At 43.8% G+C, this 18,487-nt stretch overlaps 1 protein-coding gene across 1 annotated transcript in view; it reads left to right on the top strand.

Moving 5' to 3' along the window:
- The window catches only part of LOC119972287 (focal adhesion kinase 1), a 585,346-nt gene that overhangs the window by 29,169 nt on the left and 537,690 nt on the right, over positions 1-18,487 (top strand). Inside the window, exon 2 of the mRNA XM_038808743.1 lies at positions 10,176-10,202. Coding sequence (XP_038664671.1) covers positions 10,176-10,202 — 27 coding nt within the window. The remainder of the gene's footprint in view (positions 1-10,175; positions 10,203-18,487) is intronic.

Below are 18,487 nucleotides of genomic sequence, written 5' to 3'. Positions count from 1 at the left end.
CCCCCGGCGATTTTCCCACCCAGCGGGGGGGTCAGAGAATCCCACCCCTGATCTTTTTCCCACTCAAATCCCATGATTTACTAATGTCTCCAATTATCTACTCCCAGAATAATAACAAAATCTCTTTGACCTCTCCTTGTAAACATAAGCATGGCTTGAAAGAATGATGATCTTACAACATCTTGATTGCACCTTTTGCAGCCACAACATCTGTCTATCTTTTAAACCAGGATTTAAAAATAAATTACTGCAGCAGATATACACACACCCTAACCCAGGCTTTTAAAACCATTACTGCACCAGGTACATATAATACAGTATTTGTACATTACTCATACATTACTCAAAAAGTGTCATTTGAAGGTTGCTTAATGGGAGTTCGTAGTAGGTATAGAGAGTAAGTTTAAGTCTCTCCTTGTGTTTAAGAAATGTTATTAACTGTTTATTGTAAAGGTTTTTGTGGGTAATTCTGTGTTTAAGTTTAAGTTTCTTTGAACATAAAAGATAACTGTTCTTCCAAGTGTGAGTGTACCTTTCCACAGTTTTACAAATTAAAAAAAAATGTTGGAGTTCTTGTTCGGTATCCAAAAAAATGTTGGGGTCTGGTCCAGTATCCTAACAATAGACAGAATAGGCTGAATGGCATTCCTCCCTGCTCAAAGGTCCTGGAACTGGAGAAGGCAACTAAACAGTGGGAATATAAATAGATGGATGTCGGGTGAGAGATGCGAGGAGCATTGCTTACTGAAACACACAGTATAACGCCAACTGTGCAAAAAGATAATCTGGTTTTAGGATTTGTGCTCATGTAATCAGGAAACAGCTGTAGGAAAGCACAAGTATTGTACTTTTGAAGTACTGGCTGTTGTACTGCAGCAAGGATATGTCAGCCTTGGAACCAGTCCGATAACCAGCAACTAAACTTGTATATGAAAATTCTGCTGTGTAAGGAGGTTGAAGGATCTTGAGAATGTTCAAATGTGGAAAGTTCTTAAGTGAATAATGTATTGAATGCAATAGTCTGAGGCTACCACAAATTTTAGATACAAGAGATGCAATATCATGATTGGAAGAGGGAAAGTGCACGTGGTTTAGATTGAACAGCTTTACACTGAAGGTACCCAGGGAAGGAGTTGAGGGAATATCGGAACGATATCAGAAAGAGTGAGAAATTGAGTGGTATTAGTTTTTTGGGATAAACCAGATGGCCAGCACTGATCCACTCAATGAGGATCATTCCTAATGCTGAAATCTGTTGCCTGCTGTTTGGCATATGGACTATGTTTTGAGTTTTCTCAGATTATTGTTCCCGTTTATGAATTTTATCTCATGTTTGCCGAATTGGTTGAGGAATGTTGGTTAATATTTAAATATTTGATGAACAGAAAATTAGGTCAGCTGGAGTTCTATGTTCATAAAATGACAGGCATACAAAGGGGCCAAAGTGAAATTTTTAATTACTTTTAATTACTTTAGTTGTGGTATGCAGGAGGCATGAGGGAAACAGATTTTTCAGATTATTCGTTGGGTGATTTTTTGTGCGAACGCTGTTTTGTCATAATTTTTACTTCAAATATCAAGGGCAGGATTCTCCGTGACCAGCGTGATTCGCGCCACGCCTCCCCGACGCTGGCACGCGATTCTCCGCAGAGCAGAGAATCGGCGCTGGCGTGGTTGGTGCGGCGCCGGTCGGGGGCTGCTCTACACGACCGGCCCGCCGATTCATGGGCCGACCGCCCGTCGTAAAAACGGCGAGTCTCACCGGTGCAGTCCACACCTGCTCTAAGCCGGCGGGAACTCGGTGTGGAAGGGTCTGCGGGCGGCCTGCGATCGGGGCCCACTGATCGGCAGGCCGGCCTCTCTGGCTGGGGGCCTTGTTTTTTCTGCGTTGGCCCCTGTAGTCCTGCGCCACGTTGCGTTGGGGCCGGCGTGTTGAAGGAAGGCACTGCTCATGCACAGATCTCGCGTCGGCCCGTTCACGCCGTTGTAAAACGCGACGGCATTATGACGGTGTGCACACTCTGCCATAGCAAGAGCTCTGCCGCGGGATTACAGAATCCCGCCCCAAGTGTCAGGAATATGAAGATGAACAGGTAGATAACCCAGAGAGAAATAACCCAGAGAGAAATAATGAGGGAAGTGAATGAGGCAAGTATGTTTTGTTTGTATTTCAGAAGCAGAAAGGGAAGCCAGCTGCTGCCAGTGTTACTGCACTGAGAGCTGTGCCAGACGGCAGCCTTTGCATGAAGGAAGAAAACTGCTAAATAACTTCGAGAATAGTTGCCAATTCATTGCTAATCCAGAAAATTGGTATACTTTTTTTAAAACTCGAGTTTGCAACACAAGATTCAGCTGCCCTGTGAGAAGTAGACTTACACCTGGAAAAGAAAAATAACTCACCTAATTATTTTTTAATCTGAGGTTTGGGCGAGCCATCACCTTCAGGCATTTCCAGAATAAAGATACACAAAGACTGTTTAATTGAGTATTTGTCAATTATCGTGGAGTGCCACGATTCCCGCCCCCGCCGAATCTCCGGTGCTGGAGGATTTGGCAACAGGCAGGGGTGGCATTCACGTCGCCCCCCGGCGATTCTCTGATCCTGCGGGGGGGGGGCGGAGAATCCTGCCCGAGGTTACTTCACAGCCGTGGCCTTCGGTAGTTCCTTCTGCTCTTTTAAAGCACTGAGGAAATAAATAGGCAATGCTTGGAGCTGAGGCTAGTTGCCTTGCCTGAAGAACATGAGTGAGTTTGCCACACTAACAAGCACGCTAAATATTGTCTATTAAAGCTTTCTAAAAAATAAATCAGAATGTTTTTCTATTGAATACAATACGTTCTTTCTGAAATCTCGGCTGATTATGTTTGCCACCAAAGCTGGTGACGAATCCCTTTTGGACCATTTGTATCTCAGTTTTTCAGAATACCAGCCCATTATGAAACAATGCCATTGCAAGACTACACCTATGTTTCTGTGTTTCTTCCAAATGCCTGATAGTGGAAAGTGGAGAGTATTGGCTGGGGAAAAAAAATAAAGAATTATTTTTAAATTAAGAGTTTGCATTAAGCATGATAGTAACTATTCTACCTCTATTACTAGTTAAAGTGATAATTATTCAACATCCTGTTTCAAGTATTTTCTCTATTTTCAAAGAAAGAAAAATATGAACAATCTTTCTGAAATTTTGATAGGAATTTAGTTTTTACTGGCTTGAATGCTTGTAACTCCAACTTGATGAAAATTCTCCAGGATGGCTACCTAACTAACTAGAAACCATGAAGTTTGTAAACTGTGGAAAAGCACTCATTCACCATTGGCACGTCCAGAAGAACGGGAAATCTGTATACTTTCACAGTGGGGGGTAGAAAAATAATGGTTTTATGTGCATTAAGTTTTCTTTCAAAATGACAAGAAACTTCCACCCCTTTCTCAGACTTTACTTTCCACTTATCTGTTGATGATTGTCGAATTGCTAGTCTGATTTTGTCACCAGCTATTTATTAAAACACTTTCAAATATATTGAGGAGATTCCAGCAACTGACGATTATCTTTTTTCTGGTCACTTGTTTTTTCCTTCCTCCTTTTGTGAAGGTGACTGGATTCTTAATTGGGACTTCCCTGCACCTGATTTAAGTGGTTGTTGTAAGACTTCAAAAATGATTTGCGATTTCATAAGTGAAACCATTATATTCCAGTCTAACCCTATTTTGGCCCGACAGCTAGCAGCAAAGTATGCTTTCCAGAAAGAATCTAGCATTTAGGAGCAGAAGCCCAGGCTGATTGTGGTCATTATTCAGTTCTTTTTAGCTTGCAGATTAGATAAGGTGAATTTGGAAAAAGTACAGTAATTTCTCACTTACACCTTAGTTACGTTATCTGAAATCACAACTTTAAGCAAAATGACTTTAAATGAATCGTAGGTTCCCATAGGAATCAGTGATAAACTGGAGTTAGATTATTTTAGAGGTTTCTCACCGGAAAAAACAAAATACAGGTTGAAATACTGTGTCTTTCTTGTACAGTACTGTGCATTTTCAGGCTGAATTAACTTGTTAAATCCAACAAAGAGCTAAATAATGCATAAGTCTAAATTAATGCCAGATGATTTTTCTGTGATTCAAAATAACCTTACTACCTGCAAGACTTTTCCGGAGAACATTTGTTCTTTTTGCTTACAGGGTATTTTTCACTTGTCAAGTAAAGCACTAGTATAGGATATGCATGTCCGTGTACTTTAATCAAAATGCAAATGTCTTTCATTTGCCCCATCTCCCCTGTTTAAGCAAAATGGTAAAAGTCACCCTAGGCTTGGCATCACAAAATGCTGAATAACAATCATTTGAATAAATAAAATGGCATTCTTCCAAAATAATCTGCCATTGATGCAAATCTTACCTCCGTTAAAATGTCAGTATTCTGTACATAAAGTAAATTTTGCATAGAATTCTCTCATGTGGAATAAGGGTGTTTTTTTTCTTTCCTTCTGCCCGGGCACACTACAAATTTTCTGCTATTTGTGGAGAATTTAGAAGTTAGATAATCAACAATGCCTGTTTGCATATAATGAACCGTGTTACTTTAAAGGGAAATGTGCTCCCTTTTGTCTCCATGGCTCTCGAGTAACATAAAATTGCTTGAATTAACATAGATTGGGGAATTATTGTATTTCCACCAGAGCGCATATATTTAAGATCATTACTGAGAAACTGAAGGAATAGACAAAGAACATTGTTTGTATGTAGAGGGTTAATGCAGGGGGAATGGTGGTGTTACTCAAGAGGCCCAAGCTAATGCTGTCTGGCCATGGGTTCAAATTGCACCTCGGCACCTGATGGAATTTAAATTCAATAATTTGGAACTAAAAACTAATCTCAGTAACCGTGAAACTAGTGACAATTGTAGTAAAAGCCTATATGTTTTTTTAATGCCCTTTTAAGAAAGGAAATCTCCATCTTGGTTTAAGCTCAATGTGACCCAAGACCCACAACAATGTAGTTGACTGTAGTAGACTTCCCTCTGGAATGGCCTCCAAGCAAGCCACTCAGTTGTATCAAACTTCCACAAAAAAATGGAATGAAACTGGACAGACAATCCGGCAATGACTGGAAATGACAACAGACTGTATTGCTGTTCCTCATTGTCGCTGGGTCAAAATCCTGAAAATCTCTTCGCAACAGCACTGTGGATTGCAGCAACTCACCACCATATTCTCAAAGGCAGTTGCAGATGGGCAATAAATGCTGGCCTAGCCAGCTGAGTGTGCAGTGTGATTTTTAACCTGATGTTTTTTAATGTTGTAAGAAATGATGCCTCTACCACCTCCATGGGGAAGCATTTTAAATATATATTGTGTGATTTGCTAATGACTTAGAAACAACTGTTTTTGTTTTTTATAGCCCATTTTAATAAGGTTAAAAAAATGTTTCAGCAGAAGATTAAAACAGGAATACTGACCCTGACAGCTGACCTAAGACTTGCTGCAAGAGATGCCTTTTAAGGGGGAAGAAGATAAATAGAGATCAAGGGTTTTTGGGAGAGTAGGCTTGAGATTTATTTATGAAAATGTGAAGTTTAAATTTATGTCTAGAGAAAGTTAGGAACCAGCAAAGGGGTGTAAAATGAAGTAAATCTGGATGTAACAAAGATGTGCAAGAATTTTTCAGTGGGGCAGGAGCTAATTGGTCTTGTGTTGGATAGATATGGAGGTTGGTGTTCTTGTTCAAGTCAAACAGATCGCCATCTGTGAATACTGATTCATTTTAGTGTGATGAAGCCACTGGCTAGTGAGCAAAGTTTTCAATGCTAGCCAGAGTGATTAACTTTTATTTTCCTGTGTTCCATTGGGAGAAATTTTGACTCACCCATGTTAGCGTTTGATTGGCAGTCTGATGGCACAGCTAGTTAAGAGAAGGTTAAGAGGTTATATATGGAAACCATTACTTCATGGTCCCTATGGATGTCACACATCCAGATGTTTGCACATTAGAACATAGAACATAGAACAGTACAGCACAGAGCAGGCCCTTCGGACCTCGATGTTGTGCCGAGCAATGATCACCCTACTCAAACCCACGTATCCACCCTATACCCGTAACCCAACAACTCCCCCCATAACCTTACTTTTTAGGACACTACGGGCAATTTAGCATGGCCAATCCACCTAACCCGCACATCTTTGGACTGTGGGAGGAAACCGGAGCACCCGGAGAAAACCCACGCACACACGGGGAGGACGTGCAGACTCCGCACAGACAGTAGTGACCCAGCCGGGAACTGAACCTGGGACCCTGGAGCTGTGAAGCATTTATGCTAACCACCATGCTACCGTGCTGCCCACTACAACTACATTGTTGTAGGGAAGAGAACATTTTCCACAGAAATGCCTATTATAAATGTCTATAAAGTTTTTTTCCCCTCTTGAGATGTGTGCAGTGTACTTTAATTCAGTATTTTGCTTAAAACCTTGTTTTATCTTATTATTTGTGCTTTATTTGTACTTTATAGCAGCTGAATATCATGACATTTTGAGGATCGATTGATTAACTGACCTTGAGAGGACCTGCAGACAAAATTGAGAATTCCAATCATAGAATCATAGAATCCCTACGGTGCAGAAGGAGGCCACTGGGCCCATTGGGTTTGCACTGATGTTCTAAAAACGCACTCTACCCATGCCCACTCCCCATCTACCCTGCCCTAACCCCGTAACCTAATCGGGACCCATCCACCTAACCTGCACATCTTTGGACTGTGGGAGGAAACCGGAGCACCAGAGGAAACCCACACAGACACGGGGAGAATGTGCACCTGAGGCCGGAATTGAACCCGGCCCCTGGTGTTGTGAGGCAACAGTGCTAGCCACCCCCATTTGTGACTTGAAGATATGATTAAGAATTGCAGAGTACATATAAATAGTATCAATGCTGGCTTTAGGAGTGATTCTTTATTAAGAATACAAATCTCCCCTGCATCTGATTTGGTATCCTCTAAAGGTGAGCCAGAATCACAAAAGTAAAATTAATTTGCTCCTTGAAGTTTTCCAATTTTAATTGGACATTATGCAAAATTCCACTTCCTGCCTTTGTCTAATTACTACTGTTCATGTTTGAGCATGGTCTCATCCGTTGGATGTGCTGTGCAACTGTGAACCCATAAGAGAGTACAAGACTGGAAAAGTATGCAGTCCATCAGTCTCAAAAGCTGGAAAGAAAAGAGCATTTCATAGAAAACTCTCTGTTATGTTTGTGTATGGTGGTAATAATAATAATCGCTTATTGTCACAAGTAGGCTTCAGTGAAATTACTGTGAAAAGCCCCTAGTCGCCACATTCCGGCACCTGTTCAGGGATGCCGGTACAGGAATTGAACCCGTGCTGCTGGCATTGTTCTGCATTAAAAGCCAGCTGTTTAGCCCACTTTGCTAAACCAGCCCCTACTCAATTCCTTTTGGTATTATCTGCTGTACCCACATGCTCGTTTTCTGTGGCTCATGCACAAGGACTCCCAGATCCCTCTGCATCGGAGCACCCTAAAGTCTCTCCCCGTTTAGATAATAAGTTGCCGTTCCACAGGTTCAAAAACAGCTTCTTCCCCACTGTTACCAAACTCCTGAATGACCCTCTTATGGACTGAACTGATCTCTCCACGCATCTTCTCTACTATATAGCACTACACTCCGTATGTTTCACCCAATGTCAATGTATTTACATTGTATATTTATGCATGTCCTATGTTTTTCATGTATGGAATAAGCTGCCTGGATTGTACGCACTTACCTCGGTACATGTGACAATAAATCAAATCATGTATTCATTTAGAAACCTACTTACATCCTTCGGCTCCACACACAAATTATCACTGTGGTCCTTAATGGGCCCTACTCTTACCCTAGTTATCCTTTTATTCTTAATGTACTTGGAAAACAACGTGGGATTTTCCTTTACTTTACCTGCCTGTATCCTTTCATGTCCCCTTTTTGCATTCCTAATTTCCTTTTAAGTTCCTATTTGCGCATTCTATATGCCTCTAGAGCTTCTGCTGTTTCGAGCCCTCGATATCTGCCATAAGCCTGCCCTTTTCTCCTGATCCAATGCTGTATATCCCTTGATACCCAGGGTTCAGTGGATTTGTTGATCCCACCCTTTTTCTTGACTGCAACATGTTGTCCCTGTCCTCCCCCCATTTTCCTTCCTCAATGCGTCCCACTGTTCTGTCACAGATTTACCTAAAAATGTCTTCTCGTGTCCACTCTGGCTAAAACATGACTGATCTTATTAAAATCAGCCTTCCCCCAGTTTAGAACTTGTCCTTTTAATCTCAGCCCTATCCTTGTCCTTTTCCATAACAATCTTGAATCTAACAGAATTATGATCACTGTCTACAAAATGCTCCCCCACTGATACTTGAACCACTTTCCCAGCATCGTTACACAAAACGTTGCCACACGAGATAAAGGCTCATGGGGTTGGGGTAATATATTAGAACAGTACAGCACAGAACAGGCCCTTCGGCCCTCGATGTTGTGCTGAGCAATGATCACCCTACTCAAGCCCACGTATCCACCCTATACCAGTAACCCAACAACCCCCATTAACCTTATTTTTTAGGACACTAAGGGCAATTTAGCCTGGCCAATCCACCTAACCCGCACATCTTTGGACTGTGGGAGGAAACCGGAACACCCGGAGGAAACCCACGCACACACGGGGAGGACGTGCAGACTCCGCACAGACAGTGACCCAGCCGGGAATCGAACCTGGGACCCTGGAGCTGCTAACCACCATGCTACCGTGCTGCCCATAAATTTAGAGTACCCTAAATTAGTATGGGTAAAGAACTATTTCAAGGGTGCAAATAGGGTGGCAATCAGCACTTCACCTTCAAGTTGGCCAGCCATTATTAGTTGGTGCCAGAAGCTTTAGAGCCGGGGCTTCCTATTAATCTATGCTAATGACTTAGATGAAGGGACTCAGTGTATTTTATTTTCTGATGATACAAAGCTTTTTAAAAAATAAATTTAGAGTACCCAATTGTTTTTTCCAATTAAGGGGCAATTTAGAGTGGCCAATCTACCTACCCTGCACATCTTTTGGGTTGTGGGGGTGGAACCCACGCAGATACGGGGAGAATGTGCAAACTCCACATGGAAAGTGACCCAGGGCCGGGATTCGAACCCGGGTCCTCAGTGCTGTAGGCAGCAATGCTAACCACTGTGCCACCGTGCTGCCCCTTGATGATACAAAGCTAGGTAGGAGACTAAGCTGTGAGGAAGACCATGTCTGCAAAAGGTGTTGAATGGACAAGAAGGGACGTCTTGCTATAATTCTACAGTGCTTGCTGAGACAACACATTGAATAGCGAGTGCAGTTTTAGCCTCTATACCAAATGAAGAATATCCTTGTTTAAGAGTGTGTGTGATGAAGGTTCACTAAATTAATTCCTGGGATGAGGGGGATTGTCCTACGAAGGAAGATTGAATAGAGTCAGACTATAATCTGGAGTTCAGAAGATTGAGAGAGGATCTAATTGAAACATAGAAAATTCTGAGCTGATTTGGCATGGTAGATACTGTTTCCCCCTCTAAAATTATGTGTATAATCTCAGGATAAGGGATGAGCCATTTTGGTCTGAGATTAAAAGAATTTTAGTTTCGCTCAGACCTACATCTTTGGAATTAACTACCCCAGAAGGCTGTGATTGTTCAATCGTTGAATACATTCATGGCTGGTTATGAACAGCACTGAACTGTCACTTCTAGCAAAAACACTGATTTAATTATTATAGTTTTAAGAGTGCTGACGTTGTTTCTACTGAATTTAGATGTTCTTTAAGTGTTTGGACATGAAATACACAGATGTGTGACTGAGTAGTTTGAATAGACTGTTAGAGCACAAATACCAGCAGATCTACCGTTGTATTTTCTTTGCACCGTAACTGCTCGTTCTCCATCACTTTCTTATCCACCTCAATGAAAATGAGGGACCTAACTTCAACAATTGCTTGTGCCAGAGGACTCTTAAGTGCGAACTACTTCCCTATCAACTGTATATTAGTAACTATAGTAAATTATTAGTAATTATTCATTTACTGTTTTGTATGATAAAGAAGCATGACAGAGCAAAAATATAAAGCACAAGTGATAAAAGTAATGCATTTCATGTTTTCTTTCTTGCAGACTTTTCCGGTACATATCATCCGACAGGTGAGTGTGCATTATTTTATCTTCTGATACGAGTTTTACATTAAATGCTGTTACTGGAGTACAAGTCAGAATTATTGATGCATGCACTATTTCAGACCCCATGGGTAAAGATACTTTAAATTTATCACCTGAAATTTTATTACTGTCACTGATAAGGCATTTTTACTCAACACTAAAGTGAATTGACACTTAATTATTTTAATATGGTGAGGAACACTATTTACTCTGTTCATTGTTTTTATTATTGTTCAGAGTAGTTGAAAATTTCGCAGCCTTCGACTTAGACTGCTACATTTATATCTATAGGGCAGCACGGTGGCACAGTGGTTAGCATTGCTACATCATGATGCCGAGGTCCCAGGTTCGATCCTGGCTCTGGGTCCCATTCCGTGTGGAGTTTGCACATTCTTCCCGTGTTTGCGTGGGTTTCACCCCCACAACCCAAAGATGTGCAAGTTAGGTGCATTGGCTATGCTAAATTGCCCCTTAATTGGAAAACAATAATTGGGTATGTTGTGTTGTGTAATTTGGAATAACACAAGCTTCCACTTGATGCAGTTTTGAGTGTAAGATGCTCCAGACTTTGAAGTGAGTTCATTGTGTTTTATTGAACTATTAGTACAGTTCTCAATGAGTTCGACTCTCTGCTAATCTTTTTTTTATAAATGTTTTTATTGGGTTGTTTTTGAATAAGGTATAATTACCGTTATGTACACAGAATAAGAAACACACACACACATATATCTATATATATCATTTAGAGGAGAAGGGCACACCCCAACAAAAAATAAATACAATAACATATGATATGGAATAACTGGTGGGGTATTGTGCACCAGCTCGACAGCGGCATCTCTGGACATCTGGCAAAATTACCCACACCACATAAGTAGGGGAGAAAATCACAGTGTGCGATATATGGCTGTGCTGTGTGTTGCTGTCGCCCGCCCTTCCCGGACGGGTCTCGCTGCTGTCCCACACTCGCCCTCGCTTCTGCCGCTCCTCCCGTCCTCCATCTCCAGTTTCCTTGGTTCTCCCCCCCCCCCCTCTCCCAGTCCATCTCTCCCCTCCATGCCCCGGCTACCTCCCCCTGACTCCCGACCATTTTCCCCTGATTCTTGGCCACCCGGCTATTCTTCCTCTTGTTCGTTGGCCACAAACAGGTCTCGGAACAGTTGCATGAATGGCTCCCACGTTCTGTGGAAGCCGTCGTCTGACCCTCGGATGGCAAATTTGATTTTCTCCATTTGGAGAGATTGCGAGAGGTCGGACAGCCAGTCTGCAGCTCTGGGTGGTGCTGCTGCCAGCCAAACAGGATTCTACGGCGGGCGATCAGGGAGGCAAAGGCAAGGGCATCCGCCCTCCTACCCAGGAATAGATTTGGCTGGTCTGAAACCCCGAAGATTGCCACTATCGGGCATGGCTCCACCCTCACCCCCACCACTTTGGACATAGCCTCGAAGAAGGCTGTCCAGTACTCCACAAGTCTGGGGCAAGACCAGAACATGTGGGCGTGGTTGGCCGCGCCTCTTTGGCACCGTTCACATCTGTCCTCCACCTCTGGGAAGAACCTACTCATACGGATTCTTGTTAAGTGGGCTCTATGTACCAATTTTAGTTGCGTCAGGCTGAGCCTTGCGCACGTGGCGGTGGAGTTGACCCTATGCAGTGCCTTGCTCCAGAGTCCCCACCCTATCTCAATCCCCAGGTCCTCCTCCCATTTCTTTCTTGTTGCGTCCAGTACGGTGTCGGCCCTTTCTACCAGTCGGTCATACATGTCGCTACAGTTCCCTTTCTCTAGGATACTTGTGTCCAGTAGGTCTTCCAGTAGTGTCTGTCATGGCGGTTGTGGGTACGTCCTTGTCTCCTTTCGTAAGAAGTTTTTGACCAGCAGATACCGTAGCTCATTCCCCCTGGCTAGCCGAAATTTATCTGTCAGTTCGTCCAGTGTAGTGATCCTGCCATCCGTGTATTGGTCCCTGATTGTCAGTGTCCCTCCATCATGCCTCCACCTTTTGAAGGTGGCGTCAGTCAGTGCTGGTGTGAACCTATGGTTGTTGCAGATGGGAGCCTTGTCCGACATTTTGATCAGGCCAAATTGCTGCCGCAGTTGGTTCCAGGATTGGAGGGTGGCTGTCACCACTGGGCTGCTGGAGTGTTTTTTGGGTGGGGATGGGAGTGCTGCCGTGAAACAGGAAGAGGAACCTGGGCAGTACGTTCATTTTGATCGTCTGGACTCTCCCCGCCAGGGAGAGTGGGAGTGTGTTCCATCTCTGCTGGTGCCCCTGTGCAGCTGGAAGTATTGGGAGTTGGTATTGTTGGTCCGTACGCTCACCATGGGAGCGTTGTATAGGAGCTTTACCCAAGAGGTGAACCCTGTTCCAAGCCCGAACCACTCCAGTACCTCTGAGATATTTCCATTCGACTTTGTCGAAGGCCTTTTCTGCGTCCAGGGAGACGATCACCTCTTGTGTTCTCTCCCCGGAAGGGGTCATTATCACGTTCAGCAGGCGCCTGATGTTCGAGGTAAGCTGTCTAACTTTGACGAAGCCGGTCTGGTCCTCTGTGACCACCTCGGGTACACAGTCTTCTAGCCTTTTGGCTAGGATTTTGGCCAGTAATTTGGCGTCTGCGTTCAGCAGTGAGATGGGTCTGTATGACCCACATTCCGTTGGGTCTTTGTCTTTCTTAGGTATCAGCGAGATTGAGGCCTGTGCTAACGTGGGTGGCAGTGTGCCCCTAGCTCGCGAGTCTGACTCTCTGCTAATCTAAATGCAGTAACTCAGTCTAACTGTACCAGCCTTGCTCTAAGCCACGTGCTGGGGTGTGATGCTGAGGATAAACCCTGTCTCACTCTGTAGATGTTGGTCTGTGGAAAGAGGCGGGGTGTGAGTGCCTCATCCCTTTTATAGTGAGATACCACCCCTGAGTGTCCTCACTGCTCATTGGGCGTGTCCTATTCTACGTGTTCATTCGCTGCCTGTTTGCATATCATGACAGGGTACACTGAATTTATTTAAAAAAAATTATATCTGTAGATGGTCTTTTTTTTTAAAGAAAGGGACAACTGGTATGGATTTTCTGAACTTGTTGGTCATATTTGCCTGTCACAGTTTACTGTCTGTGCCATGCATGGAGGGGATGAGAAGCGAGGTGAGAAGGCCACCATTGGAATATATGGCGAAACTCCATGCAAAGTAAATATTAAATCTGAATGTCTATGTGCAGTCAGTTAACATTGTGAACTGCGGTTACACTTGAATCTTCATTCAAGGAAAGAGTTGGTGCAGACACACAGAGCCAAAAAGTCTCCTCCTAGGCTGTAAATCTCTTTGACACTGTTGTTTACAAGCCGTTGAATTTGCAGTGTGGAGACTGATAAAGGATCTTGATGACACAGCTACTTTGGAGAAATAATAATGCAAAACAGGTTACAATATTTGGATGTGTGTGTGCCAAGAGAAAATGCTAAATCGCTTCATACTACATGATTAAATGGAGGAGTCGGTGTTGAAGCCAGTCTCTTGTGTAAGAGTTGTCTAATGGAATAAATAACGGAAGTTTGTAAAGCATGTAAACTTCCTTTGAACAGTGGTGAAGTCATAATTTTACAGGATGAAGGATACGATAGGGAGGAAATTTGAGGTTTATTAATATGTTTAGTAGCCTTGCTGTTCTTTGTAAAGGGAAATCTTTTCATCTGCATGGAATGCCAGAGAGGAAACTGATGGAAGTGAGCAGTACTTGAATAGTGGTATGTGGCCTGGATACTTCATCTAAACAGATGTTTGGGTGAATGGGGCAGGATATCTGGATTGCAGGATTGGCTTCCTTTTCTCTCTTTTTCTGCCTCATAGTTATGATGTTGTGACTCAAAGCATGATGCAGTGGATGGACAAGTTGTTACCATTTTGAATGTTTGATAGCAAGCTTCTCCCAGCTGTCGATGCTGCTGTTCTTCAGGGCAGCTTCAAAATGTCTTTGAAGTGTTTCCTTTGCCGTGGAATGTTAGCCTTTTTACGTCGGGAAAACAGGCCCTTGTTGGGGAGATTCTTTTCTGCCATGTGGAACGAAGTTGATGTTGCAGGGGTTTTTCCTGAATCCTTGTGGACCAGGTTTCAAGAACGGAGCAGCACGGTGGCACAGTGGTTAGGTCTGCTGCCTCATGGTGCCAAGAACCCGGGTTCGATTCTGGCCTTGGAAGATTGTCTATGTGGAGTTTTTTCAGGTACCCCAGTTTCCTCCCACTGTCTGAAGAAGTGCTGGTTAGGTTGGGGGTGTGTGGGCCTAGGTAGAGTGCTCTTTTGAAGGGTCAGGACAGACTCAATGAGCCGAATGGCCCCCTTCTGCCCTATGAGTGATTCTATGGAATGATACTCCTGTTTGGTCGATGGTTCTCCCATAGATTGGGAGGATGCGGCAGAGATTTCATAGATTTCACAGTGCAGAAGGAGGCCATTCGGCCCATCGAGTCTGCACCGGCTCTTGGAAAGAGCACCCTACCCAAGGTCAACACCTCCACCCTATTCCCATAACCCAGTAACCCCACCCAACACTAAGGGCAATTTTGGACACTAAGGGCAATTTATCATGGCCAATCCACCTAACCTGCACATCTTTGGACTGTGGGAGGAAACCGGAGTACCCGGAGGAAACCCACGCACACATGGGGAGGATGTGCAGACTCCGCACAGATAGTGACCCAAGCCGGAATCGAACCTGGGACCCTGGAGCCGTGACGCATTTGTGCTATCCACAATGCTACCGATCTTACTGATTACATTTCCTCATGCCCTTATGTTGCACTTGAGAGGGTACAGAGTTTTACAAAGACGTTGCCTGTACTGGAGAACTGTGGTAAATTATAGAGGCAGAGGGAGACCAAATTGAAGTGTATAAAATTATGTGGGGTCTAAATAGTGAATAAGAAAGTTCTATTCCCCTCCGCTGAGGGGACGGGGAGAGGTCCATCATACAAAGGCACAGATTTAAATTGAGATAAAATGTTGAAAGGTGATGTGAGGTGTGTGAAAGGGTGGTTATAACATTATAACATTTAAAAAGTACTTGGAGTACCTTAACCTACAAGGTAACTGACCAAAAACTGGAAACTAGGATTAGTTGGGATGGCTGCTTTGTTCGGCTGAATGGCCTCCCTCCGTGCTGTAAATTTTTAACGATTCTATGATTCTCTGTCACCTGATACACAGCTCAGGTCTGCAGTCCAGTCGTATTGTGACAACAATTGCTCTGCACACTAGAGAATCCTGTTTACTTGTCGCCCACCACTCTCCATCAGTAGGCTGAGCTGGTGCAGCTGATCTGATATTTGATCGCCTTGTCAAACATTGTCTTTTAAGAGAGGTGGCTGCCAAGTATGGGAAATGTTCAACATATTCCAGGGTTTCATTTATGTTATATTTGAGAGGTAGAATATTTGGCTGGCGGGTGTGGTTTAATAAAAACAAAGTGCTGGAAATACTCAACAGGTCAGGTAGCACATGTGGAGAGGGAAACGGAGTTAATGTTTCAAATTGAATTTGTCTCTTTTGAACTGAAGGGAGGTGGAAATGCAATGGGCTCTATGCTCTTGAAAGGGGAGAGGGAGAGGAAGACAAAGGGGAAGATCTGGAATAGGTTCGAGAGTGCAACTCGGGATGGACAATAAATGCTGGCCCCAGAACAGGCGCCAGTGTGTGGTGACTGGGGGATTTTCACAGTAACTCAATTTCAGTGTTAATGTAAGCCAACTTGTGACACAAATAAAGATTATTAGAAGCAACAATACACACATCCTGTAAACTTGAATTTTAAAAAAATACTAAAATATCGTGGAATAAATGGCAAAGTGAGTGGTAGATTACATAGAATTACATAGAATTTACAGTGCAGAAGGAGGCCATTCAGCCCATCTAATCTGCACCAGCTCTTGGAAAGAGCATCCTACCCAAGGTCAACACCTCCACCCTATCCCCATAACCCAGTAACCCCACCTAACACTAAGGGCAATTTTAAACCCTAAGGGCAATTTATCATGGCCAATCCACCTAACCTGCACATCTTTGGACTGTGGGAGGAAACCGGAGCACCCGGTGGAAACCCACGCATACACGGGGAGGATGTGCAGACTCCGCACAGACAGTGACCCAAGCCTGAATCGTACCTGGGACCCTGGAGCTGTGAAGCGATTGTGCTATCCACAATGCTACCGTGCTGCAGTAAAGAAACAAAGTATTAGTCCAGAGAGAGGGTTAAGAATAGACTGGCAATTGGATAGATAAATCAGAATTGAGAGCAGAATTTATGATCTGAAGTTGTCGAATTCAATGTTGAGTCCAGAAGGCTGTAAATTGCTGAATCAGAAGCTGAGGTGCTGTTCCTCAATCTTGGATTAAATCTCCCTGGAACATTGTTCTCGTGCTTACATTTCTGTCATTGGCCTGTTGCAAAGTGGTGAATTAAAATGGCAAGCAATCAGAAGGTTAGGGTCATGCCTGCGGACTGTGTTCCACAAAGAGGTCACACTGTCTGGTCTCATGGGACATTTTATTAAGTTAAAGATGTTTTATAAATAGGAGTTATTATTAACTGAAGTACCATTTGGTATACCATAAGATCAAAAATAAGCTTCATTTAAGCTGTGGATTGACTCCCCCTTACCCCAACCCCCTTTGGATTACAGTTTGGCATTTAAAAGAAACCAAATTAATCATAATTCTGAGAAAAGGCATCAAATTACTTATCTTTCTATTTTTAAGAAAAGGCAAAAGTCCTGTGCTGAATATTACAGATTCCCCAGCCTGACATCTGCTGTAGATCTTGAGTCAATTTGGTTTAAATTATACTTTTGGGAAGTCATGAACTGTGCATGTGCAACTTGATGCCTGCCAGCTAAGTAAAATTTAGGCCCTGCAGCACATCCTCTCAGAGCTAATATTTCTCCTGCAGTTGAGGCAGATCTTGCTTGTACTTCCCAGCCAACAGCCAGGCAGAGATTTCAGCCATCATCAGGCCCAGCATTGCAAGAAATAAAACCTTATGGAAAATACAGATAAAGAAAAAAGTCTGAACACCCCACATTGAGTAAGATTTTGACCTCCACCTCCTTAGATGATTACAATCAAAACCTGCCCTCTCAGGTGGATTTACAGTTGCAACCTATCCACTGGCCGTCAACCATCCCTTTCAAATATCCAATCGGCAGGTGGCAGAGTTGCCGCCAGTTCTGGGAGCAGGAGCTTAGAAACAGTAAGTATAAATAACTGAGCTCGGAGATTCACGGACTAGTCGGCAGGTAGCGAAGTTAGCGCTAGTATAAATAACTGAGCTCGGAGATTCACGGACTAGTCAGCAGGTAGCGGAGTTGGGGCTGGTATAAATAACTGAGCTCGGAGATTCACGGACTAGTCGGCAGGTAGCGGAGTTGGGGCTAGTATAAATAACTGAGCTCGGAGATTCACGGACTAGTCGGCAGGTAGCGGAGTTAGCGCTAGTATAAATAACTGAGCTCGGAGATTCGCGTGCTAGTCGGCAGGTAGCGGAGTTGGGGCTAGTATAAATAACTCAGCACAGAGATTCACGGACTAGTTGGCAGGTAGCGGAGTTGGGGCTAGTATAAATAACTGAGCTCGGAGATTCACGGACTAGTCGGCAGGTAGCTGAGTTAGCGTTAGTATAAATAACTGAGCTTGGAGCTTCGTGTACTAGTCGGCAGGTAGCGGAGTTGGGGCTAGTATAAATAACTGAGCTCGGAGATTCATGGACTAGTCGGCAGGTAGCGGAGTTAGCGCTATTATAAATAACTGAGCTCGGAGATTCGCGTGCTAGTCAGCAGGTAGCGGAGTTGAGGCTAGTATAAATAACTAAGCTCGGAGATTCACGGACTAGTCGGCAGGTAGCGGAGTTGGGGCTAGTATAAATAACTGAGCTCGGAGATTCACGGACTAGTCGGCAGGTAGCGGAGTTAGCGCTAGTATAAATAACTGAGCTCGGAGATTCACGGATTCTCTGTCCATCGTCCCCCGCGACGGCAGCAGAGGGAATCCCTCTACCTGTCGCCTAGCAAACGCCTTTACCTGCAAGTATCTGAACATGTTCCCTTGGGGAAGGCCAAATTTACCTTCCAGTTCCCCCAGGCCCGCAAACCTCCCGCCAATAAACAGGTCCCTCAATTTGCTGATGCCCGCCCTTTGCCACCCCCTAAGTCTCCATCCTTGTTCCCCGGGATTAACCGATGGTTGCCACCCAGTGGAGCTTCCATCGAGCCCTCTGTTTCCCCCCGATGC

Source organism: Scyliorhinus canicula, chromosome 10 (assembly GCF_902713615.1).
Source record: "Scyliorhinus canicula chromosome 10, sScyCan1.1, whole genome shotgun sequence".
Classification (NCBI taxonomy): domain Eukaryota; kingdom Metazoa; phylum Chordata; class Chondrichthyes; order Carcharhiniformes; family Scyliorhinidae; genus Scyliorhinus; species Scyliorhinus canicula.
The sequence above is the reverse complement of the archived record's forward strand: the minus strand, read 5'-3'. Positions and strand labels throughout refer to the sequence as shown.